Source organism: Oncorhynchus tshawytscha, linkage group LG30 (genome assembly GCF_018296145.1).
Source record: "Oncorhynchus tshawytscha isolate Ot180627B linkage group LG30, Otsh_v2.0, whole genome shotgun sequence".
NCBI lineage: Eukaryota > Metazoa > Chordata > Actinopteri > Salmoniformes > Salmonidae > Oncorhynchus > Oncorhynchus tshawytscha.
The window spans coordinates 44,517,138-44,544,322 of NC_056458.1; the positions used below are offsets into that span (position 1 = coordinate 44,517,138).

At 41.7% G+C, this 27,185-nt stretch overlaps 1 protein-coding gene across 3 annotated transcripts in view; it reads right to left on the reverse strand.

Annotated features, from left to right (window-relative positions):
- Positions 1-4,422: 4,422 nt before the first annotated feature.
- Positions 4,423-27,185, reverse strand: part of spns3 (spinster homolog 3 (Drosophila)) — a 29,423-nt gene continuing 6,660 nt past the window's right edge. For 2 of the 3 annotated variants that reach the window (XM_024402908.2, XM_042309168.1), the window contains exons 3-14: positions 23,627-23,864; positions 22,423-22,488; positions 13,934-14,070; positions 13,094-13,245; positions 11,232-11,298; positions 10,519-10,661; positions 8,292-8,444; positions 7,937-8,126; positions 7,656-7,721; positions 7,339-7,437; positions 6,665-6,836; positions 4,423-5,515 (exon numbers count right to left, since the gene is read on the reverse strand). In XM_024402908.2, coding sequence (XP_024258676.1) covers positions 5,451-5,515; positions 6,665-6,836; positions 7,339-7,437; positions 7,656-7,721; positions 7,937-8,126; positions 8,292-8,444; positions 10,519-10,661; positions 11,232-11,298; positions 13,094-13,245; positions 13,934-14,070; positions 22,423-22,488; positions 23,627-23,846 — 1,530 coding nt within the window. In that variant the 5' untranslated portion in view covers positions 23,847-23,864 and the 3' untranslated portion in view covers positions 4,423-5,450. Of the gene's footprint in view, positions 5,516-6,664; positions 6,837-7,338; positions 7,438-7,655; positions 7,722-7,936; positions 8,127-8,291; positions 8,445-10,518; positions 10,662-11,231; positions 11,299-13,093; positions 13,246-13,933; positions 14,071-22,422; positions 22,489-23,626; positions 23,865-27,185 lie in introns of those variants that run through there. The other variant, XM_024402909.2, reaches the window with a different exon arrangement.

Genomic DNA, 27,185 nt, shown 5'->3' on the forward strand with positions numbered 1-27,185 from the left:
GCTGCAGGAGGGACTGGTGCACTTCACAAAATAGATAGCATCATGAGGGAGGAAAATTATGTGGATATATTGAAGCAACGTCTCAAAACATCAGTCAGGAAGTTAAATCTTGCTCGCAAATGGCTCTTCCAAATGGACAATGACCCCAAGCATACTTCCAAAGTTGTGGCAAAATAGCTTACCAACAACAAAGTCAAGGTATTGGAGTGGCCATCACAAAGCCCTGACCTCAATCCTATAGAAAATTTGTGGACAGAACTGAAAAAGCGTGTGCAGGCAAGGAGGCCTACAAACCTGACTCAGTTACACCAGTTCTGTCAGGAGGAATGGGACAAAATTCACCCAACTTATTGTGGGAAGCGCTGGTCCGACCAAGCTGACTCCACACTCCAAGACTGCTTCCATCACGTGGACTGGGAGATGTTTCGTATTGCGTCAGATAACAATATTGACGAATACGCTGATTCGGTGTGCGAGTTCATTAGAACGTGCGTTGAAGATGTCGTTCCCATAGCAACGATTAAAACATTCCCTAACCAGAAACCGTGGATTGATGGCAGCATTCGTGTGAAACTGAAAGCGTGAACCACTGCTTTTAATCAGGGCAAGGTGTCTGGTAACATGACCGAATACAAACAGTGCAGCTATTCCCTCCGCAAGGCTATCAAACAAGCTAAGCGTCAGTACAGAGACAAAGTAGAATCTCAATTCAACGGCTCAGACACAAGAGGCATGTGGCAGGGTCTACAGTCAATCACGGACTACAGGAAGAAATCCAGCCCAGTCACGGACCAGGATGTCTTGCTCCCAGGCAGACTAAATAACTTTTTGCCCGCTTTGAGGACAATACAGTGCCACTGACACGGCCTGCAACGAAAACATGCAGTCTCTCCTTCACTGCAGCCGAGGTGAGTAAGACATTTGAACGTGTTAACCCTCGCAAGGCTGCAGGCCCAGACGGCATCCCCAGCCGCGCCCTCAGAGCATGCGCAGACCAGCTGGCCGGTGTGTTTACGGACATATTCAATCAATCCCTATACCAGTCTGCTGTTCCCACATGCTTCAAGAGGGCCACCATTGTTCCTGTTCCCAAGAAAGCTAAGGTAACTGAGCTAAACGGCTACCGCCCCGTAGCACTCACTTCCGTCATCATGAAGTGCTTTGAGAGACTAGTCAAGGACCATATCACCTCCACCCTACTTGACACCCTAGACCCACTCCAATTTGCTTACCGCCCAAATAGGTTCACAGACGATGCAATCTCAACCACACTGCACACTGCCCTAACCCATCTGGACAAGAGGAATACCTATGTGAGAATGCTGTTCATCGACTACAGCTCGGCATTCAACACCATAGTACCCTCCAAGCTCGTCATCAAGCTCGAGACCCTGGGTCTCGACCCCGCCCTGTGCAACTGGGTACTGGACTTCCTGACGGGCCGCCCCCAGGTGGTGAGGGTAGGCAACAACATCTCCTCCCCGCTGATCCTCAACACTGGGGCCCCACAAGGGTGCGTTCTGAGCCCTCTCCTGTACTCCCTGTTCACCCACGACTGCGTGGCCACGCACGCCTCCAACTCAATCATCAAGTTTGCGGACGACACAACAGTGGTAGGCTTGATTACCAATAACGACGAGACGGCCTACAGGGAGGAGGTGAGGGCCCTCGGAGTGTGGTGTCAGGAAAATAACCTCACACTCAACGTCAACAAAACTAAGGAGATGATTGTGGACTTCAGGAAACAGCAGAGGGAACACCCCCCTATCCACATCGATGGAACAGTAGTGGAGAGGGTAGCAAGTTTAAGTTCCTCGGCATACACATCACAGACAAACTGAATTGGTCCACTCACACAGACAGCATCGTGAAGAAGGCGCAGCAGCGCCTCTTCAACCTCAGGAGGCTGAAGAAATTCGGCTTGTCACCAAAAGCACTCACAAACTTCTACAGATGCACAATCGAGAGCATCCTGGCGGGCTGTATCACCGCCTGGTACGGCAACTGCTCCGCCCTCAACCGTAAGGCTCTCCAGAGGGTAGTGAGGTCTGCACAACGCATCACCGGGGCAAACTACCTGCCCTCCAGGACACCTACACCACCCGATGTTACAGGAAGGCCATAAAGATCATCAAGGACATCAACCACCCGAGCCACTGCCTGTTCACCCCGCTATCATCCAGAAGGCGAGGTCAGTACAGGTGCATCAAAGCTGGGACCGAGAGACTGAAAAACAGCTTCTATCTCAAGGCCATCAGACTGTTAAACAGCCAACACTAACATTGAGTGGCTGCTGCCAACACACTGACACTGACTCAACTCCAGCCACTTTAATAATGGGAATTGATGGGAAATGATGTAAATATATCACTAGCCACTTTAAACAATGCTACCTTATATAATGTTACTTACCCTACATTATTCATCTCATATGCATACGTATATACTGTACTCTATATCATCGACTGTATCCTTATGTAATACATGTATCACTAGCCACTTTAACTATGCCACTTTGTTTACATACTCATCTCATATGTATATACTGTACTCGATACCATCTACTGTATCTTGCCTATGCTGCTCTGTACCATCACTCATTCATATATCCTTATGTACATATTCTTTATCCCCTTACACTGTGTATAAGACAGTAGTTTTGGAATTGTTAGTTAGATTACTTGTTGGTTATTACTGCATTGTCGGAACTAGAAGCACAAGCATTTCGCTACACTTGCATTAATGTTAACTAGCATTAACATCTGCTAACCATGTGTATGTGACAAATAAAATTTGATTTGATTTGATTTGAAGCGTGTGGAAGGCTACCTGAAACATTTGACCCAAGTTAAACAATTTAAAGGCAATGCTACCAAATACTAATTGAGTGTATGTAAACTTCTGACCCACTGGGAATGAGATGAAAGAAAAGCTGAAATAAATCATTCTCTCTACCATTATTTTTGACATTTCACATTCTTAAAATAAAGTGGTGATCCTAACTGACCTAAGACAGGGCATTTTTACTAGGATTAAATGTCAGGAATTGTGGAAAATCTGAGTTTAAATGTATATTTGGCTAAGGTGCATGTAAACTTCTGATTTCAACTGTTATGTGGACAGCTCTTCCCCTGTGAGATCTACTGTAAATTGCTATTCGGGCACCAGGTGGCGTCATTTAATACTTTATCGTTTTAATCCATGGTTATGGTTGTTTAGGAACAGTACCATTATGAGGAAAGCAGGTGGGATAACAGCATCTTGAATGTTTGTAGAGATGACCTCTTACCAGCTCCGCTTATTAGTCAGTGATGGGAGCTCATTAATAGCTAGAGCCCAGAACACAGGGATATTAAAACCCCATTCAGTCTCCACACAGCCAGTAATGCCAGCGTACTGTCAGGACAGACAATACATGTATAACTTTAAACCCTTCGCCCATACCCGGGCGCGAACCAGGGACCCTCTGCACACTTCAACAACAGTCACACACGAAGCATCGTTACCCATCGCGCCACAAAAGCCAAGGGGAACTATTACTTCAAGGTCTCAGAGCAAGTGACGTCCCGATTGAAAGGCTATTTAGCGCGCACCACCGCTAACTGGCTAGCTGTTTCACATCCGTTACACATGTACCTAATTTCTGCTTCGAACACAAGCAGCCTTCCTAATGGTAGACTACATTCACATCCTGCAAGATTCATAGGCATATTTAAATGTTTCTCTGTTAAACTCTCAGAAAAATTATTGTAATGTATTTCATTCCTGCTCAATTTCCACTGAACTGTTCTGTAGCCATGTCTGAATCACTGCATTTATTATTTTCCTGATGAAACATCGCCATTTCAAGTGAATATGATTAGACTGAAAAAAGTGTGCAACGTTAGGCTCAAAGAGCACTAGGCTTGACAAGACTTTAAACAAACCAAATGTTTTACTTTGATAGAAACACACATTTACACTTAACAAAAATATAATTGCAACATGCAAAGTGTTGGTTTCATGAGCTGAAAAAAAATAAAATCCCAGACATTTTCCATACTCACAAAAAGCTTATTTCTCTCAAATTGTGTGCACACATTTTTTTTTTTATCCCTGTTAATGAGCATTTCTCCTTTGCCAAGATGATCCATCCACCTGACAGGTGTGGCATACCAAGAAGCTGATTAAACAGAATGAGCATTACACAGGTGCACCTTGTGCTGGGGAAAACATGGCATATTTCTGTCTGTAATAATAAATCCCTTTTGTTGGGAAAAATTCATTCTGATTGGCTGTACCTGGCTGCCAAGTAGGTGGGCCTGGCTGCCAAGTGGGTGGGCCTGGCTACCAAGTGGGTGGGCCTGGCTGCCAAGTGGGTGGGCCTATGCCCTCCAAGGCCCACCCATGGCTGCACCCCTTCCCAGTCATGTGAAATACATAGATTACTGCCTAATTAATTTATTTCAATTTACCGACTTCCTTATAAGTAACTTAGTAAAATCTTTTCAATCTTTGCATGTTGCTTTTATATTTTAGTTCAATGTACATATACTCAACAGCAACTAAACTCCACATTTCTTGCCACATGGTCATTATTCTAATCATTTTGCAGTTATTTTAATAGGTGGATTGACCAAGCTAGAAAAAAAGTGAGAATTGGCAGGGGATTCCCTTGCACACTGTGAGGTGGAGTGGAGAAGCCTCCATCTTAAACCCAGGACCTCCTGCTACAGCCCCTACCGTCCTCATTAGCAAGAAGCAGCTGGCTGCTGGGCGGAAGAGGGACGCTTGGGCCTGGGGAGGGAGAGGTCAATCTGGAACGTCCTAACAAAATGGATGGGTTGACAGATTCATTTTTTTTCAATTGTTGCTGGTTTGTTCCCCAGAAAATTCAGTTGTTCAGGGTCAGGTATGGTTTAGGACACTACAAGGACTATTTTTTATATATAAAAAAAAGTAACCTTTATTTAGCTAGGCAAGTCCGTTAAGAACAAATTTTTACTTAAAATGACGATCTACCGGTGAACAGTGAGTTAACTGCCTTGTTCATGTGGCAGAACAACCAATTTTTACCTTGTCAGCTCGGGGATTCGATCTAGCAACATTTCAATTACTGTCCCAACGCTCTAAGCACTAGGCTACCTGCCACCCCAATTAAGGTTGTGTGAGATAAAAACATTGATGTGGTCAGACAAAAAGACCTTAATTATAAAATAGGTGTACATTTTTTGCAATAAAAGGCACATAATTTAACAACAGTTCTGTGTACGATGGACCACAACTCATTTTCTTTGGATCAGTGTGCAGCTTTGGAATCCGTTTTACCAGTTGCATTATTTTCTCATATAGAGTGGTCTGGGGTACTACAGACAATCACCCCAACTCTCAGTTTGGTCACATACCAAACAACATCTAACCTAACATATCTTCCTCTAGCCCGAGTGTCCTCCAAGGATCCCAGTTTCACCTCAGCAATCTGTGGAGCCTGCCATGGCACTAAACCGAGTAGGAGGATCTACTGGATCACACACCCCTGAAACACACAGAGAGAGGTGCAGTAAGATAGAGACCCAGGGAAACAGTATTAGACATGAAAAAGTTTTCTGTCTGGAACACAAAGGCAACTACTAGACGGTATCATGCATGTGAAACAATTGCTTTGCAGATGACTGTTGTGAGTAATACAGGTCGGAAATCTGAGAGAGAGATTACAGAAAAGCTTATCAGGAAGGAAGGAACCAACTCTCTCCTGAGGTGGTGGGTCTTCTATCACGACTCATAAACACAGGCCCACAGACTGAAGGGGATTGTGAGGTATCTGAGAAACTACACTTACAAGATACTAAACTTAAAACACAATGTTGTCTTTGTCTGTGGAGGGAGCCTTGCCCTCTCACAGTCTGTTTCCTTTTTAACCTAATCAAGGACCTGTACGGATTGTGTGTGTGTTGTCTATCTGGGTTGTGAGGAAGAGCAGTTTCTGAGAGGAAGCGTGTTGGGATGGTTCAGAAGAGTTATGAAGGAGACAAAGAGAGCCTCTGTCCAGGCATGGCCTTGAGTAAGCATCACGATCATGTGTCATGACTCTGTTCGGCACTAACGCAAGCAAACACAACGAACAAACACACTCCAAGAGCTCTTAGTCCACTGCCAGCCTCAAACCCGCATGTGCACAAGAATGCACACGTACACACACTTATTTGGCTTTGCATCATACTTCCAGAACATTCAAAAGGTAGGATGTATGGCATATTTTTTATTTTACCTTTATTTAACTAGGCAAGTCAGTTAAGAACAAATTCTTATTGTCAATCACGGCCTAGGAACAGTGGGTTAACTGCCTGTTCAGGGGCAGAACGACAGATTTGTACCTTGTCAGCTCGGGGGTTTGAACTTGCAACCTTCCGGTTACTAGTCCAACGCTCTAACCACTAGGCACCCCGCCACCCCTATAAAAACCCAAATAGTATCAAATCTAACCTTGGTGCCAAGAATCAAATCTCACGTGCCATTAACAAAACATTTATTTAACCGTATCACAAGAGACTAACTCAAACCTAACCCTCACAGTTCTGGCATGTTTAGTCAAAAAACATACAAGCAGAACACACATCAACCATATACCCATATGTAGCCATACATCAACCATATACCCATATGAAACCATACGTCCCTATAGTACCTGCAGTGAGTAGCTCTGCGTTCTTCCTGTCCTTTGTGATGTAGAGGGCTGTCATGAGGAAGAAGAGCCCACCCAGGACCCCTACGAAAGGGCACAGCAGGAAACTGTACTCCAGACTACGGAAACTCCACGTATGAGAGTCAGGCTGGTATGTACGCAGAGCGTCTGAGATCTACAGACCGATAGGGGCAAGAAAAGAGGCAGTAGTCACAGGGGTCTGACTCAATTCCATATCAAATTTTTTCAAATCAATGATAATTTAATGAGAACATTTTTTAAATTGAAATTGACCTCAACCTTGATGGTCACTGGTTACTGACGTACATGCACGCAGGTTAGCATTTTTGGCATGAATGTTGTTCTGGAGGCAAACCTCCTGAGTGGTCACTAGCTGGCATAACCACAAAGTCATCAAATCTGATTTTAGACCTAACCCTAACCACACTGCTAACCCTACTGACTAACCCTTACCTTAAATTAAGACCAAAAAGCTCATTTTTGTTTTCATGACTTCTTACAATATAGTCAATTTTGACTTTGCAGCTGGCCCATCTAGCAAAAATCGCTCAGTTCTGCCTCAAGGATAAGACTCATCCCAATAAATGTCAATCTGCGACATACACACCATACTGTAGGCCTAAGAGTTTTGATTCAACCATGAATGACAGTCTTACAGATCCTAGCAGGTAAGGGCTTCCGGCATCTCCTAGGAGATGACAGACCATGATTTGCAGAGCTTCAGCTGTAGCTCTCCTGGTTGGCACCACCACATACTGAGAAGAGAAGGAATATATATATATATATATATATATATATATATATATATCAAGCTTTGTCACATAAGTAGAATCAAGAACTAGCTTGCTCAAGTCAATTCTTTAGATGCAGGGTTGGAAAGGTATACAGAAACATATGCCTAACTCACTGAAACAGCTTGGTTAATGCCATTTGCCATCTGAAGAGCCAAAAGATATCAGTGAATCAGACTCACCAGTAGGATATCAGCTAGAACGGCCCAGTTCAGTGACAATAGAGTCTCCCCAATGCCGATGAACACCTGAGCAGAATGAGACATTCACAGGTATCCAAAACAACATCTGGTCAACATAACATTTGTTCAAAAGCATTTTAGCAGCTCCTAGTGAGAGCAGGACCTCAATCAAATTCATTTCTGAAGTATTTTGTCCATCAGCACTTGTCACAGAGTGATTTTTACAGTAACCTGGCAACCCCAAAGAGCAAGCAGGAAAAGCTAAAGAGCTGATGTCATACATAAGTGGCAGGGATGCTTGTAGACGCCAGTACGATAGCGGCAAAGAAGCAGGGGGCGGAGCTGAGCATGCCCACAGCACAGATGAGGGGGTCTGCGTTGGGCACCCTGTCCCTCAGTTTCCTGGAGATGGTGCTGCCCAACGAAACACCCAAAATACCCGTCACCACCGTCACGACCCCAAAGATGTAACTGGACAGAAAGATATTTTTTTAGACAGTTGAAACATGTAACTGAAGTGTTATTGTTTTAAGCAATTCAAGCAAAGAGACTAAAAAGGTCAGAGTTCAAGGCAAAAAAAAGGCTATCGTTAATTTGTTCATTAATCTATCCACTCATTAATTTATTCGTTCATACCTGTCGGAGGTGTCGCAGGGTTCAGTGTTGCAGGGTGGCTGGATGCCCTGAGCGACCTGAGCTCGGCTCAGGAAGATGGGTGTCCAGAAGGCCAGAGCTCCAGTCAGAAAAGCCATGGCAGTAACTCCCAGTGATGACCACACAAAACTCTTACTGCATGGAGAAACAAACAGACATATTAAACAAACAGCATTCACTAAATTGGTGAGTTATATTTTGGAAAATGTTTCACAGCTTTGTCATTCTATTTTTTTTTTTTTTTTTAAATGATTTTATATATTTGACATGTTATAAAAATTCGATAAAATCCTGAAAGTTTCCAAAATTCCGGTAGTTTACTGGTCAACTTTGAAAGTTACCGGTAATATACCCTTCCCTTGTAGCTAGGGGCCTCCCACTCACTTTTTTGTTTTTGTTTAAAGGAACTCAGTCGGGGTCTTAACTTAGTTAGACAAAGGTGCAATTTTGAAATGTGGTTGTTGCATCAGCAGTTTTCCTCTTGTTGTGTCAGTCACTGACAGTCACTCAATTAGCCCATGTCAGCTAAAATGTTTTAGATTGCGAGGTAAGTTAGTCTAGCCAGCTATCTAAACCTGGTAGTAATCCTGGCTGAATTACCGACCGGGCAGGCAGGCTCCGGACCTCCTGAGGGCCCCCATTGATTTTGTTAGTCCCTCTCATCATATTAACATGGCATAAATCATGACAAAATGTGTATAATTGCAGAAATAATCTTAAAACTGCAAAATGTGAAAATACACTACACGACCAAAAGTATATGGACACCTGCTTGTCAAACATCTCATTCCAAAATCATGGGCATTAATATGGAATTGGTTCCCCCTTTGCTGCTATAACAGCCTCCACTCTTCTGGGAAGGCTTTTTGCAGAGAATTGATTCCATACAGCCACAAAAGCATTAGTGAGGTCGGGCACTGATGTTGGGCGTTTAGGCCCGACTTGCAGTCGGCATTCCAATTCATCCCCAAGGTGTTTGGTGGGGTTGAGGTCAGGGCTCTGTGCAGGCCAGTCAAGTTCTTCCACACCAATCTCAACAAACCATTTCTGTATGGACCTCGTTTTATGCACAGGTGAACTGTCATGCTGAAACAGGAAAGGGCCTTGCCCAAATTGTTGCCACAAAGTTGGAAGCACAGAATTGTTTAGAATGTCATTGTATGCTGCAGCATTAAGATTTCCCTTCACTGGAACTAAGGGGCTTAACCCGAACGATGACAAACAGCCCCAGACCATTATTCCTCCTCCACCGAACTTTACAGTTGTCACTATGCAGTCGGGCAAATAGCATTCTCTTGGCATCCGCCAAACATAGATCCATCCTTCAGACTGCCAGATGGTAAAGCATGATTCAACACTCCAGCGAACGCGTTTCCTCTGCTCCAGAGTCCAATTGTTACGAGCTTTCCATCACTCCAGCCGTAGCTTGGCATTGCGCATGGTGATCTTAGGCTTGTGTGTGTCTGCTCGGCCACGGAAACCCACAATTGGCCCATTGTCATCAGGGTTAGGGTTTGGCCGGGTTAGGCTGTCATTGTAAATAAGAATATTATAACTGACTTGCCTAGTTAAATAATGGTTAAATAAAAAATACAAACCATTTAAATGAAGCTCCCAACAAACAGTTATTGTGTTGATGGTGCATCCAGAGGCCGTTTGGAACTCGGTAGTGAGTGTTACAACCGAGGACGGACTATTTTTACACGCTACGCGCTTCAGCGGTCCCGTTCTGTGATCTTGTTTGGTCTACCACTTCATGGCTAAGCCGTTGTTTCTCCTAGACATTTCCATTTCACAATGACAGCACTTACAGTTGACCAGGGCAGCTGTAGTAGGGCCGAAATTTTCCGAACTGGCTTGTTGGAAAGGTGGCATCCTATGACGGTCACTGAGCTCCTCGGTAAGGCCATTCTGCTGCCAATATTTGTCTATGAAGATTGCATGACTGTGTGATCGATTTTATACACCTGTCAGCAACGGGTGTGGCTGAAATAGCTGAATCCACTAATTTGAAGGGGTGTCCACATACTTTTGTATATATAGTGTAGCTGTAAAATTGCTATCTTCTCTCTCCAACGCCAAGAGAGGGGTCACTAAATGTTTTGCCCACAAGGTGGGTAGGCCCCGAAAAGGCTACTGCCGGACCTGAGTCGGAGACAGTATTCAATCAAGGAGACAAGATGCATTATGTGTTCTCATTTTGTCCCACTTCTTCAGAAGATACTTGACGTCCTCCAGGTAAGAGGTGTGCTCTATGGTACTTCCTCCATGGCCGTCAGAGGCCCCTCGTGGGGGGTTGGGGCAAAACACAGCCAGCAGGAACAGACCCAGGGAACCCAGGATGGGATTGAGCTGAGACAGACAGATGGACAGACCAACAGACAGACAGTGAGAACGGCAGACAAATATGAGTCATCAAACCAGGAGAGAATGTCTACTGCTCTTGCGCTCTGTCGCCAGGCAACAGGACTCAAGGAGGGATGACATGATTTCATCTGCTTCTTCAGATAGAACAACTACTGTCCGATCTCAAATGACATTATTTCATGACAGACCCTGCTTGTGAACAGGAAGCTGCAAGAACACATCAGGGGTCTAAACATTATGCTGATTCTGTGGCAAAAAGTTTTGTCTGTTACAAAACGTTTCGCAACAGAAACCGTTCTCTCCAAATGGAAAACACAAACAAAAGTTCATATTGGACAAATGAAGGTATTTGTTGGTCCCGCCCCGTTTCATTCCGTTTGGTTCTTACACGGTAAATGGTTTTCGGAATGAATACACACCTGATGAAATATTAAGAAAATAATGTGCCACGGTGTGTGGATTAGAGGTGTGTTATAAAGACGTGCGTGTCACAACATGACAACTGGAGGTGTGCTGCTTTATTTCAATACAATAGGTTGTGTTTCTGGGACTTACCCGTAAGGCCCAACGCCAGTCTCCAGTGGCATTGGCAACAGAGGATCCTATTATGTATCCCAGACCACTGAAAAACACAAACAGGAGGACATTGACATTGGAATGTGAACTAGCCTAATGCCCAAAAGGAATGCTAGTGCCCAATGTTCTGTTTGGTTGCAGAGAGACTGATTTTAGACTTTGTTTGTTTGCTTTCTCCAGTGTGATTCCCCTTGCCTGTGACTTGATTACGAGATTTCTGCTATTTTGCAAAACCACTAGAGCAAGATACGAGTCTGAAAGCTCCCCTATTCCACGTGGATCTGGTCAAATGTTGTAGTGCACTAAATAGGGAATAGGGTGTAATAGTAGTGCACTAAATAGGAATAGGGTGCTATAGTAGTGCACTAAATAGGAATAGGGTGCTATAGTAGTGCACTAAATAGGAATAGGGTTATATAGTAGTGCACTAAATAGGGAATAGGGTGCTATAGTAGTGCACTAAATAGGAAAAGGGTGCTATAGTAGTGCACTAAATAGGAATAGGGTGCTATAGTAGTGCACTAAATAGGAATAGGGTGCTATAGTAGTGCACTAAATAGGGAACATGGTGCTATAGTAGTGCACTAAATAGGAACAGGGTGCTATAGTAGTGCACTAAATAGGGAATAGGGTGCTATAGTAGTGCACTAAATAGGAACAGGGTGCTATAGTAGTACACTAAATAGGGAATAGGGTGCTATAGTAGTGCACTAAATAGGGAATAGGGTGCTATAGTAGTGCACTAAATAGGAACAGGGTGCGATAGTAGTGCACTAAATAGGGAATAGGGTGCTATAGTAGTGCACTAAATAGGGAATAGGGTGCTATAGTAGTGCACTAAATAGGAACAGGGTGCTATAGTAGGGCACTATATAGGGAATAGGGTGCTATAGTAGTGCACTATATAGGGAATAGGGTGCTATAGTAGTGCACTATATAGGGAATAGGGTGCTATAGTAGGGCACTATATAGGGAATAGTGTGCTATTGTAGTGCACTAAATAGGAATAGGGTGCTATAGTAGTGCACTAAATAGGAATAGGGTGCTATAGTAGTGCACTAAATAGGGAATAGGGTGCTATAGTAGTGCACTAAATAGGAATTGGGTGCTATAGTAGTGCACTAAATAGGGAATAGGGTGCTATAGTAGTGCACTAAATAGGAATAGGGTGCTATAGTAGTGCACTAAATAGGGAATAGGGTGCTATAGTAGTGCACTAAATAGGGAATAGGGTGTAATAGTAGTGCACTAAATAGGAATAGGGTGCTAAAGTAGTGCACTAAATAGGGAATAGGGTGCTATAGTAGTGCACTAAATAGGGAATAGGGTGCAATAGTAGTGCACTAAATAGGAATAGGGTGCTATAGTAGTGCACTAAATACGGAATAGGGTGCTATAGTAGTGCACTAAATAGGGAATAGGGTGTAATAGTAGTGCACTAAATAGGAATAGGGTGCTATAGTAGTGCACTAAATAGGGAATAGGGTGCTATAGTAGTGCACTAGGTGCTATAGTAGTGCACTATATAGGGAATAGTGTGCTATAGTAGTGCACTATGTAGGGAATAGGGTGCTATAGTAGTGCACTAAATAGGAACAGGGTGCTATAATAGTGCACTATATAGGGAATAGTGTGCTATAGTAGTGCACTATATAGGGAATAGGGTGCTATAGTAGTGCACTATATAGGGAATAGTGTGCTATAGTAGTGCACTATGTAGGGAATAGGGTGCTATAGTAGTGCACTAAATAGGAACAGGGTGCAATAATAGTGCACTATATACCATTAGTCGTGTGTTGAGGGCACCATGAGGATTACTAAACTACGGTGTGGAATCTGACCTTCCAACAGGGATGAAGATGTAGAAGGCAGAGATCATGACGGTCCTCTTGGCTCCAGAGAACAGGTCTCCTATGATGGTAGGGGCGATGGTGGAGTAGCTGGCCTCTCCTGTCCCCACCAGGGCTCTCAACAGCACCAGCAGCCAGAAATACTGACAATGCAACAATACTGAAACTTTACCAGTCCATTCCAGGGGAGAATGATTGCCCCATCTCAGTGAAGCCATGAAGTTAAAAGACCAACCACTCCACAAATTTCTTGTCAACAAACTATAGTTTTGGCATGTCGGTTAGGACATCTACTTTGTGCATGACACAAGTAATTTTTTTGTAAACAGTTGTTTACAGACAGATTATTTCACTTATAATTCACTGTATCACAATTCCACTGGGTCAGAAGTTTACATACACTAAGTTGACTGTGCCTTTAAACAGCTTGGAAAATTCCAGAAAATGATGTAATGGCTTTAGAACCTTCTGATAGGCTAATGGACATCATTTGAGTCAATTGGAGGTGTAACTGTGGATGTATTTCAAGGCCTACCTTCAAACTTAAACCTACTATTATTCTGACATTTCACATTCTTAAAATAAAGTGGTGATCCTAACTGACCTAATACAGGGATTTCTTTACTAGGATTAAATGTCAGGAATTGTTAAAAACTGAATTTAAATGTTTTTGGCTAACGTGTATGTAAAGGTGTGTTGAGTCTGACTAATCTACAAATCATCTTGCATCATAAATAACAACTAAATATTATTTGAATATCATTCAGTCACAATTTACCCATTATACACCACGATTTTGATGCTCTCGAACACGGCCAATGTTTTACTTACCGATTCTGTGACAAAAGAGCTGCTCAGGGTCATCACCACCCACACACTCAGCCCGCCAATCATGATGAACTTCCTGTTGTAGCGGTCGCCAAGGTACCCAAAGATTGGAGCCAAAATAATGAAACTGCAGATGAAAACTGTAAACGCATTAACAATTTAAGTGTGTTTACAGATTGCAATATCATCAGACAGGTTTCTACTTCTCACAGGAATAATCCTAAATATTGGTGGAGGTAGAAGCCTTATTGTTGCCCATTAGTTTACTCAAATTAGGGTTAAGGGGGAAATATAATACACAGTACTAGTCAAAAGTTTAGACACACCTACACATTCAAGGGTTTTTCTTTTTTTAAACTATTTTCTACATTGTAGAATAACAGTGAAGACATCAAAACTATGAAATATCACATATGGAACCATGTAGTAACCAAAAAAGTGGTAAACAAGTCAAAACATGTTTTATATTTGAGATTCTTCAAAGTAGCCACCCTTTGTGCACTCTTGGCATTCTGTCAACCAGCTTCATGAGGTAATCACCTGGAATGCATTTCAATTAACAGGCGTGCCTTATTAATTTGTGGAATTTATTTCCTTCTTCATGTGTTTGAGCCAATCAGCTGTGTTGTGACAAGGTAGGGGTGGTATACAGAAGATAGCTCTATTTGGTAAAATACCAAGTCCATATTATGGCAAGAACTGCTCAAATAGGCAAAGAGAAACGACAGTCCATCATTACTTTAAGACGATACGTACCATCTCAAAAACTTTGAAAGTGCAGTCGCAAAAAATATCAAGCGCTACGACGAAACTGTCTCTCATGAGGACCGCCACAGGAAAGGAAGACCCAGAGTTACCTCTGCTGCAGAGGATAAGTTCCTTAGAGTTACCAGCCTCAGAAATTGCAGCCCAAATAAATGCTTCACAGAGTTCAAGTAACAGACACATCTCAACATGGGGATTCCTGAGTGGCGCAGCGGTCTAAGGCACCACATCTCACTCCAAGAGACATCACTACAAACCCTGGTTCGATTCCAGGCTGTATCACAACCGTTCGTGATTGGGAGTACCATAGGGTGGCGCACAATTGGCCCAGCGTCCTTCGGGTTTGGCCGGGGTAGGCAGTCATTGTAAATGAGAATTTGTTCTTAAAACTGACATGCCTAATTAAAATAAAGGTTACATAACAATAACAACATCAACTGTTCAGAGGAGACTGTGTGAATCAGGCCTTCATGGTCAAACTGCTGCAAAGAAACCACTACTAAAGGACACCAATAAGAAAAAGAGACTTGCTTGGGCCAAGAAACACAAACAATGGACATTAGACCATTAGAAATCTGACCTTTGGTCTGAGTCCAAATTTGAGATTTTTGGTTCCAACCGCCGTGTCTCTGTGAGATGCAGAGTAGGTGAACAGATGATCTCCACATGTGTGGTTTCCACCGTGAAGCATGGAGGTGTGATGGTGCTTTGCTGGTGACACTGTCTGTAATTGATTTAGAATTCAAGGCACACTTAACTAGCATGGCTACCACAACATTCAGCAGTGATATACCACCCATTCTGGTTTGCGCTGTGGGACTATCATTGGTTTTTCAACAGGACAATGATCCAACACCCCTCCAGGCTGTGTAAGGGCTATTTGACCAAGAAGAAGAGTGATGGAATGCTGCATCAGATGACCTGGCCTCAATGATAGCCTGACCTCAACCCAATTGAGATGGTTTGGGATGAGTTGGACCGCAGAGTGAAGGAAAAGCAGCCAACTAGTGCTCAGCATATGTGGGAACTTCTTCAAGACTGTTGGAAAAGTATTCCAGGTGAAGCTGGTTGAAAGAATGCCAAAGAGTGTGCAAAGCTGTCATCAAGGCAAAGGGTGGCTACTTTGACGAATCTCAAACATTAAATATAGTTTGATTTAACACTTTTTTGGTTACTACATGATTCAATGTGTTAAGTCATAGTTGTTTATGTCTTCACCATTATTTTTACAATGTACAAAATAGTAAAAAGAAAAACCCTTGAATGAGTAGATGTGTCCAAACTTTTGTCTGGTACTGTATGTACAGAAAAAAAGATATGGGGATTGGAAATAATCCCAACTACTACATTGATAGAAACCACAATCTGCAATATTACAGTTTATCTACCCCCTAAAAAAATGTTTAAATTAAAATAATGTTTCACAGTATACAACATCATGAGACTGGATGATTCATTTTGTCGGAGTGAGGAACTGAGTGGGTAGTAAAGCACACTACTATCTCCTCGTGAAGGCATTCAAAACAAAATGCCTGCCATCATGACACTGCAGTTTTTTTTTATTCCAATAACTGCAGCCACAATGCAAGGGAAATGTTTATGTTGATAATGCAATACACCAGAGTCAGGAAAGCATCATTAAAACTTTTGACAAATACTGCTGCACTATGCTTCTGACTGAAAAGCCTAGGGGTGAAAACAAAAGAGTCTCTGAGATTGTCTAATGTTGTTGCCTAAAATCAGCTTGTATTGGTTAAGTCTACCTCGGTGGTGCATCTCCACAATGCCTTCATTAAATGGCCCAGTCAGTGTTAGAGTAAGAGGTGCTCTGTTTTCCGACACTCGTGCTGCTCCACAGGAGCAGATGGTCATTAGGATTCAGTCGGAGTAGAGAAAGTATGAATGTCGGCAGAATACTTGATCTCCGTGAAGAACGCTGGACAATATGTTACATGTGAAAACACAATCAGGACCAACAGACCCAGAACTAAATGGACATGATTAGGAGATGTGGTAAAAAACACACATGAACAGACCCTTCAGAACATATTCACACCCCTTGACTCATTCCACATTTTGTTGTGTTACAGCCTGAATTCCAAATGGATTAAATAGATTTTGTTTCTATCACCCATCTACACATAATACACCATAAAGTGAAAACATGTTTTTAGACATTATTGGTAATTTATTGAAAATTAAATACAGAAATATCTCATTTACATTAGTATTCACACCCCTGAGTTAATACTTTGTAGAAGCACCTTTACAGCTGTGAGTCTTTTTGGGTAAGTATATAAGAGATGTCCAACACCTGAGCTGTGTTCAAATATCTATCCTAACATACTGTATACTACATACTATTAGTATAGCACTTCACCGGTCTACCGGAAGTTGATGCCGTTGCTATGCAACTTCTTGCTAGCGTGTTAACATAACAAACTACTAGCTAGACATCTTATGACTTCAATAACAATGTCCATTGAGAAAGCACAACGACTATACCACTTCGCTATGCTAAGAAAGACACGGATAATCAAGTTAATAAACGTTTGGTAGTTAGCATATAGGTAGCTTGCTAACATAAGGGTCCATACAAGCAACAGCTGTAATGATATACTATGCAGTTCATAAAGCTAGCAAAGCTAACAAACTGTCAGCCAACGTAACATGGAACGTACAGTAACATATTTGGAAAGTCATTACTTTTTATATTACATTGCGCAACATTTTCTAAACATTTGTCATAATTAGTTAAAGCATTGAATTTGTTTCCAATCTCGTCTGACTTCGAACGCATATTTTCCGCCATTTTCTTCAAATCTGAAAAAGGTGTGAAGCCACGCCCATCTTTTGGAGAAGTGCATTATGGGCCCTAAAAGCACAGAAATAGTGTCCACTGCTTGTATACTTCAAATGTTGGCATTTAATCCTAGTAAAAATTCCCTGTCTTGGGTCAGTTAAGATCACCACTTTATTTTAAGAATGTGAAATGTCAGAATAATAGTAGAGAGAATTATTTATTTCAGCTTTTACTTCTTTCATCACATTCCCAGTGGGTCAGAAGTTTACATACACTCAATTAGTGTTTGGTAACATTGCCTTTAAATTAGATGATTCCATCTATTTTGTGAAGTGCACCAGTCCCTCCTGCAGCAAAGCACCCCCACAACATGATGCTGCCACCCCCGTGCTTCACGGTTGGGATGTTGTTCTTCGGCTTGCAAGCCTCCCCCTTTTTCCTCCAAACATAACGATGGTCATTATGGCCAAACAGATCTATTTTTGTTTCATCAGACCAGAGGACATTTCTCCAAAAAGTACCATCTTTGTCCCCATGTGCAGACGCAAACCGTAGTCTGGCTTTTATATGGAGGTTTTGGAGCAGTGGCTTCTTCCTTGCTGAGCGGCCTTTCAGGTTATGTCGATATAGGACTTGTTTTACTGTGGCTATAGATGCTTTTGTACCTGTTTTCTCCATCATCTTCATAAGGTCCTTTGCTGTTGTTCTGAGATTGATTAGCATTTTTTGCACCAAAGTACATTCATCTCTAGGAGAAAGAACGCATCTCCTTCCTGAGCGGTATGCCAGCTGTGTGGTCCCATGGTGTTTATACTTGCGTACCATTGTTTGTATACAGCTGTGGCCAAAAGTTGACGATGACACAAATATTAATTTTCACAAAGTCTGCTGCCTCAGTTTGTATGATGGCAATTTGCATATACTCCAGAATGTTATGAAGAGGGATCAGATGAATTGCAATGAAATGCAAAGTCCCTCTTTGCCATGCAAATGAACTGAATCCCCCCCCCAAAAAAAAAAAAATCCACTGCATTTCAGCCCTAACACAAAAGGACCAGCTGATATTCTGCAAAAGGTACAGGGACTGGACTGGTGAAGACTGGGGTAAAGTCATTTTCTCTGATGAATCCCCTTTCCAATTGTTTGGGGCATTCGGAAAAAAGCTTGTCCGGAGAAGACAAGGTGAGCGCCACCATCAGTCCTGTGTCATGCCAACAGTAAAGCATCCTGAGACCTGTCATGTGTGGGGTTGCTTCTCAGCCAAGGGAGTGGGCTCACTCACAATTTTGCCTAAGAACACAGCCATGCATAAAGAATGGTACCAACACATCCTCCGAGAGCAACTTCTCCCAACCATCCAGGAACAGTTTGGTGAGGAACAATGCCTTTTCCAGCATGATGGAGCCCCTTGCCATAAGGCAAAAGTGATAACTAAGTGACTCGGGGAACAAAACATTGATATTTTGAGTCCATGGCCAGGAAACTCCCCAGACCTTAATCCCATTGAGAACTTGTGGTCAGTCCTCAAGAGGCAGGTGGACAAAAAAATATATATAATTCTGACAAACTCCAAGCATTGATTATGCAAGAATGGGCTGCCATCAGGATGTGGCCCAGAAGTGAATTGACAGCATGCCAGGGCAGATTGTAAAGGTCTTGAAAAAGAAGGGTCAACACTGCAAATATTGACTCTTTGCATCCACTTCATGTAATTGTCAATAAAAGCCTTTGACACTTATGAAATGCTTGTAATTATACTTCAATATTCCATAGTAACATCTGACAACAATATCTAAAGACACTGAGGCAGCAGACTTTGTGAAAATGAATATTTGTGTCATTCTCAACACTTTTGGCCACGACTGTAGATGAACATGGTACCTTCAGGCATTTGGAAAATGCTCCCAATGATGAACAAGACTTGTGGAGGTCTAGAATTTTTTTTCTGAGGTCTTGGCTGATATCTTTTGATTTTCCCATGATGTCAAGCAAAGGCACTGAGTTTGAAGGTAGGCCTTGAAATACATCCACAGGTACACTTCCAATTGACTCAAATGATGTCAATTAGCCTATCAGAAGCTTCTAAAGCCATGACATCATTTTCTGGAATTTTCCAAGCTGTTTAAAGGCATAGTGAACTTAGTGTTTGTAAACTTCTGACCCACTCGAATTGTGATACAGTGAATTTTAAGTGGAATAATCCGTCTGTAAACAATTGTTGGAAAAATTACTTATGTAATGCACAAAGTAGATGTCCTAACCGACTTACCAAAACTATAATTTGTTAACAAGAAATTTAAGGAGTGGTTGAAAAACTAGTTTTAATGACTCCAACATAAGTGTATGCAAACTTCCGACTTCAACTGTAAATCCACGCAATGACCAATAAGCATACTACATAGTCAATTTACATCAAATGTAATACGGTTAGTGTGAGTATTCGAACACAACTCTGGATTGTTTCCCGTCAAGCTATTTCCAATTGGATGATCATTGCCATTTTAAGGTCTCTCCATATATTTTCAAGTTGATTTAAGTCAAAACCGTAACTCGGCCACTCAGGAATATTCACGGTCTTCTTGGTAAGCAACTCCAGTGTAGATTTTGCCTTATATTTTAGGTTTTTGTACTGCTGAAAGATTAATTCATCTCCTAGTGTCTGGTGGAAAGCAGACTGAACCAGGTTTTCCTTTAGGATTCTGTATATTTTTTATCCTGAAAAACTCCCCAGTCCTTAACGATTACAAGCATACCCATAACATGATGCAGCCACAACTACGCTTGAAAATAGCGAGAGTAGTACTCAGTAATGAGTTGTGTATTGGATTTGCCCCAAACATAACACATTGTATTCAGGACTAAGAGTGAATTGCTTTGCCATATTTTTTAAGTTTTACTTTAGTGCCTTGTTTGAAAATAGGATGTGTGTTTTTGGAATATTTTTATTCTGCACAGGCTTCCTTCTTTTCACTCTGTCAATTAGGTTAGTATTGTGGAGTAACTACAATGTTGTTGATCCATCCTCAGTTTACTCTCATCACAGCCATTAAACTCTGTAACTGTTTTAAAGTCACCATTGGTCTCAATCACTGAGCGATTTCCTTTCTCTCTGGCAACTGAGTTAGGAAGGACACCTGTATCTTTGTAGTGACTGGGTGTATTGATACAACATCTAAAGTGTAATTAATAACTTCATGTTTAAAAGGGATATACAATGTCTGCTTCTTTTCTTTTGTTTTACCCATCTACCAATAGGTGCCCTACTTTGCGAGGCATTGGAAAACCTCCCTGGCCTTTGTGGATAAATATGGGTGTGAAATTCATTGCTTGATAATTGTATGTGTGGGGTACAGAACTTTTGTCGTTAAAAAAATAATGTTAAACACTATTATTGCACACTTACAGTGGCTTGTGAAAGTATTCACCCCCTTGGAATTGTTCCTATTTTGTTGCTTTACAACCTGGAATTAAAATTAGATTTTTGGGGGGTTTGTATCATTTGATTTACACAACATGCCAGCAATCTTTAAGTCATACCACATATTCTCAATTGGATTGAGGTCTGGGCTTTGACTAGGCCATTCCAAGACATTTAAGTGTTTCCCCTTAAACCACTCAAGTGTTGCTTTAGTAGTATTCTTAGGGTCATTGTTCTGCTGGAAAGTGAACCTCTATTCCATTCTCAAATCTCTGGAAGACTAAAACAGGTTTCCCTCAATAATTTCCGTTTTTAGCGCCATCCATCATTCCTTCAATTCTGACCAGTTTCCCAGTCCCTGCTGATGAAAAACATGTCCACAGCATGATGCTGCCACCACCATGCTTCACTGTGGGGATGGTGTTCCCGGGGTGATGTGAGGGGTTGGGTTTGTGCCAGACATAGAGTTTTCCTTGATGGCCAATAAGATCAATTTTAGTCTCATCTGACCAGAGTACCTTCTTCTATATGTTTGGGGAGTCTCCCACATGCCTTTTGGCAAACACCAAATGTGTTTGTTAATTTTTTTCTGGCCACTCTTCCGTAAAGCCCAGCTCTGTGGAGTGTATGGCTTAAGGTTGTCCTATGGACAGATACTCCAATCGCCGCTGTGGAGCTTTGCAGCTCCTTCAGGGTTATCTTTGGTCTCTTTTTTACCTCTCTGATTAATGCCCTCCTTGCCTGGTCTGTGAGTTTTGGTGGGCGGCCCTCTCTTTGCAGGTTTGTTGCGGTGCCATATTCTTTCCATTTTTTAATAATGGATTTAATGTTCAAAGTTTCAGATATTTTTTTTATAACCCAACCCAGATCTGTACTTCTCCACAACTTTGTCCCTGACCTGTTTGGAGAGCTCCTTGGTCTTCATGGTGACGCTTGCTTGGTGGTGCCCCTTGCTTGGTGGTGTTGTAGACTCTGGGGCCTTTCAGAACAGGTGTATATATACTAAGATCATGTGAAATATCATGTGAGTAAGTATTTCACATCACCAATTTGGACTATTGAGTCCATGCAACTTATTATGTGAGTTGTTACGCACATTTTTACTCTAGAACTTATTTAGGCTTGCCATAACAAAGGGTTGGAATACTTGTTGACTCAAGACATTTCATTTTTTAATTCATTTGTGAAAATGTACACTTTGACATGATGGGGTATTTTGTGTAGGCCAGTAACCAAACATTCTCAATGTAATCCATTTTAAATTCAAGTTGTAACACAACAACATGTGGAGAGTCGTATAAATAGTTTCTAAAGGCACTGTAAAACAGATTATCTGAGATGGTATCAATGCATATTGCACAGGAAGTGAAGTAATCGGTGATCTATTTTCTTCCTGTCTTCTTGTAATGTGAGGGTATCTGTAGTCTGCACCCTCAGCATAATGTGGTTGTAAACACATTAACAGAAAAGGGTGTGAAATGAATGTAAATTTGAATCATCATATACCTGTCTGTAGTAGTCCAGACGTGCTGTCAGTTATATCAAAGAACTTCTGGATACTGAGAAGGACCCCTGTGAGATAAAAAGAGAAACAGTATTGCATTAGTTAGTACAAAAGGGACCCTCCAATACTTATCAGCATCAGAAATGCCCAGTGGTGACCAGTCATTCAGGGCAGGTGAGGCAACTCCAAAACTCAGGTGTTTCAGCCTAGTTCAGTGCTTTTTGTGATGGTTGGGCAGCCATTGGAAAATAAGGAGCTTAGGTGTTGGTAATGTGCTCTAATAATTTGGTCTATTTACCACTCTTAATTTCTCCTACTGTTCTGACTTGGTGGTGCACATGTAGCCTATAACCTGTTTCAGAGAAATGTAATCATTGAATTTTGTAAGAGCTTTCATTGTCTGCGTATAAGCCCCCTTTATTTATCCTAAGGTTCTGACTTGGTGTACAGGGAGAACACTGTAAGAACAGACCATTTTCTGAATTGTGCCGCTGTACATTTTAAAAGCACTAAACAAATAGTTATATTGACAACGTCCATCCTAGCTCACTCATTAATGTCCTAATCGAAATTACAGATGGCCTCTTATCCGCTTGTCGTCCCCTTATGCCAGAGTTTGTAGATCTGAATTGTCATTAGAAACCACATTTGTTCAGCCATATCAGCTCTGTTTTTTTAAAGGCAGTACATTAGGCTGAATTAACTGTTCCATTGCCAGACAAGGCTCCGCTGACAGCCAGGTGTAGCAGTGGTAAGATGTTGGGACTGCTATTGGGACAGCTTTATGTAGGCCCTAACAGTTTGTGGAAACACGTTTGTCACCGCTGTAGTGTAATTAATGTTTAGTGTTGTGTTGTGTAGTGGCTTTGCTAGCATGCGTCCCACTTTATTACATTTGTTTGCCCCACCAAGATTTACATGCTAAAATCGCCACTGGAAATGCCTATGCATTATCTTAAAACAAAACAAACTGCAAATTCATCCAACAAGTTTATAGAGTCACAAGCTTGATGTAGGTTAGTGGCAGGAAACATAGCAGTTATGAGCGTTTTGGTCAGTAAGTGAAAGGTTGCTGGTTCGAATCCCTGATGTGCCGTTGTGCAAGCGCTTGACTGAAAAGTGGCCCGTGCCACCATAAAAAGGGGACGTTGCAAGCTTGACTGCAGGTGTTAGCTGTTTTCAAAAGAAGTGCTGAAAGACTCTCACCTGCGATTGTGTATCGGTCCATGTAATTGATTAAGTTGACATAACAGAGCACAGCTACGGTTATATAGGAGCGTCGTGGAGAGAGGACTGTTGTCTCCGCTGTGGATGGTTCATCAGTAGGAAGGCTGTCAGCTATGGAACCGTAGCGTGTGGAAGTTTCATTGGAAACTGAACTCAGACGAGTCTTCTCTTCATCCTTCACTGACCCATTCGTCTCCATGGCTCCCAACCCTGAGATCTGAACAAGGAAGGTAACATATGAAGAGGGTGACACAATTTGAGGGGTGGGCCAAACTGTATCAACTCCCAAATTCATATATGGAACTATAGATATAACTATATGTATTGCAGATTGCACCTTTAAGGTTGACATAAAGCCTCTGACTAAGAGTGACATGCTCCTCAGAGTTCCGGTGATGAGAAAGACTATTGTTTTATCACATTTATTCATCGATACCACTGGTAAAAATCAAGGTTTACAGGTTTGAGTCTAGCTAATCTCAGTTAACCCAGGCCGAATGTCCCCTCCCCTTCCAAAATTCGAAAGATGCTAACACCTGCGAAATCATGATTTGTCCAAATAACCAGTGACGGAAAAACGCAAACACCGGAACTAATGCTGCTCGTTAACACACCCATCCTGTTCCTTCCTGACAAATTCTACAGTACCAGTTATGTTTAAGTAGATCTGTCCACGAGGAATTAGTCTACCATACTCTGGCCCGCAAACATAAATTTAAGATGAAATCTCAGTCGTAATTGAGTTACTGGAAATAGAGTGAGAAAGTAAACAACAACATCTAGGAGACTGATTCAGGGGGTGTGGCTTCTCATTATGCCCGGATTACTTTACAATTTGTATGATATACAATATGTTATGAATTGCAATTCATACAATATGTTACGATTACAATTTGTTGTCACTTACGTTAGCTAGGTTGCTAACGCTAATGTTAGCTAGCTCTAGGGGTTAGGGGTTAAGGTTTGGAGTTAGGTTAAAGGGTTAAGGTAAGGGTTAGACAACATGCTAAGTAGTTGTGAAGTAGCTGAAAAGTAGTAAGTAGTTGTAAAGTTGCTAATTAACTAAAATGCTAAATACAGTGGGGCAAAAAAGTATTTAGTCAGCTACCAATTGTGCAAGTTCTCCCACTTAAAAAGATGAGAGAGGCCTGTAATTTTCATCATAGGTACACTTCAACTATGACAGACAAAATGAGAAAAAAAATCCAGAAAATCACATTGTAGGATTTTTAATGAATTTATTTGCAAATTATGGTGGAAAATAAGTATTGTCCATGATGAGATTCAAACTCGCCAGCTTTGGATTGCTAGATATTCGTCTGACCAACCGCCCTTCTTTTCGTTTTTTCCTTAAGTAACCGCCTATCTTATGTAACCATACAATTAAGCAATAAAGCCCAAGTGGGTGTGGTGTATGGCAAATATATCACGGCTAAGGGTTGTTCTTATGCATATGATGCAAAGAGGGTTGCCTGGATACAGCCCTTAGCCGTTGTATATTGGCCATATCTAAACAAACCCCCGAGATATCTTATTGCTATTATAAACTGTTAAACAAAGTAATTAGAATGGTAAAAATATACCTGATATACCACGGCTTTTAGCCAATCAACATTCAGGGCTCGAACCACCCAGTTTATAATACGTAACATATCATACTAATTTGAGTATACGGGATTTACGTTTACTATGTTATGTGTAGTCTATGGGACCAGTCTGATCCACTCTAACCAACCACCCTAAAGTAACCTTCCATAAACGTGTACTATGTTACGTCTAGTCTATGAGACCAGGCTGCAGTTTCTGGGCAGCCTTTAAGAGGGCAGTGCACAGACCTTTCAGGGGACAGGTGCTCAAAATGAAAAGACGCTCTATATCTCTCTGCTGCGCATATCAGCCAACCAGACCGTATATTGATGAAGATGTATGCTAAATCAAGTGTTATGCTGCTGTGGCAGTACTGTTGATATTTAAAGTAGGTTGCTAGCTACCCACACTTGGACCGGTGAACGCATCTCTCAAGCCATGCATGTTTGGGATAACGGTGCAATCTCCATACATGGCAGACCTGTACAGGGCAGATCAACCAGTGCAACCAACGGATGGGGTGGCGAACTTCACAATGACTTGTGGCTAGTGGGTTCCCAAACAACAATTACAAAAATGTATACAAAAAAAAAACTTTGGGGGGGAAATTACACCACCACCTACCCAAAAAGGGCACTTTGGAGACTGGAAGGACAAAGAGGCACGTGCTCTGGCGAAGGCAGTTGACTCACCCTACTTGTAGAGAAACGCCAATGCCATCCTCCTCTCTTTCATGTTGACAAAACGGTCTCTGTCACTCTGTCACACCGTACATGCTTTTATTCTTTGTTGTCCAAGGCTACTTGGCTAAAATGCTTGCTCGCTAGCCTAACTTCCATTCATGGGCAACATTAGCTAGTTAACATAAGCTTTCTTACATCTAGCTTCTGTATAAATCCTCTCGGGCCAGGGGCACAACAATGTATGAATTAATGGTTGGATCAGAATCATGTTGTAATCACTGGTCAGTATGGAGAATGAAGTAAAACCACAAGTCTATATCCCTATCTCCATTATCCTATATTATATATATTATCCTATATCCTATCTCTATCTCTAATTGAGGAAAGGGACAATTTTAGCTAACCAGCCACCGGAGGACAACAACACAACGAGATGCAACAACTCAAGTTGTTTCTGTCCTTGACATATGCCCTGAAAGCGATTTGATAGGAGAGACGCCAAATAAAAACGGACTTCCCTTGACATTTTTTTAAAATTTTCGCCAGGACCATTTACAGTTGATTTGCTCAGTTCAGCTCAACGCTGATTGGCACATTGTTATACATTTTTTGTTGTCAAGACAGTATCAGATAGATGGCCTATATGTAGAGAGAAAGAGGGGCGCTGTTTAGCTCACTATGATGCTTTCTCCTATGAGATACTTTACCCTGCCTTCATGTACATATCTACCTCAAATACCTTATTATTATCTATCCTGATGTCTAGTCACTTTACCCTGCCTTCATGTACATATCTACCTCAAATACCTTATTATTATCTATCCTGATGTCTAGTCACTTTACCCTGCCTTCATGTACATATCTACCTCAAATACCTTATTATTATCTATCCTGATGTCTCGTCACTTTACCCTGCCTTCATGTACATATCTACCTCAAATACCTTATTATTATCTACACTGATGCCTAGTCACTTTACCCTGCCTTCATCCTTAAATACATCTTACTCCTGGACATTGATCTCAAATAAAATTATTAGTCACGTGCTGAATACAACAGCTGTAGACCTTACAGTGAAATGCTTACTTATGAGCCCCTAACCAACAATGCAATTGAAATAAAATGAATAAGAAATTAAATGAAATTAAAGTAACAAGTAATTAAAGAGCAGCAGTAAAATAACAATATAGTGAGACTATTGTTGGGGAATAATCAGAATTAGTTGGTAAAATAGGTAAGATGTTTTATATTCATCATATGTTTGTAAG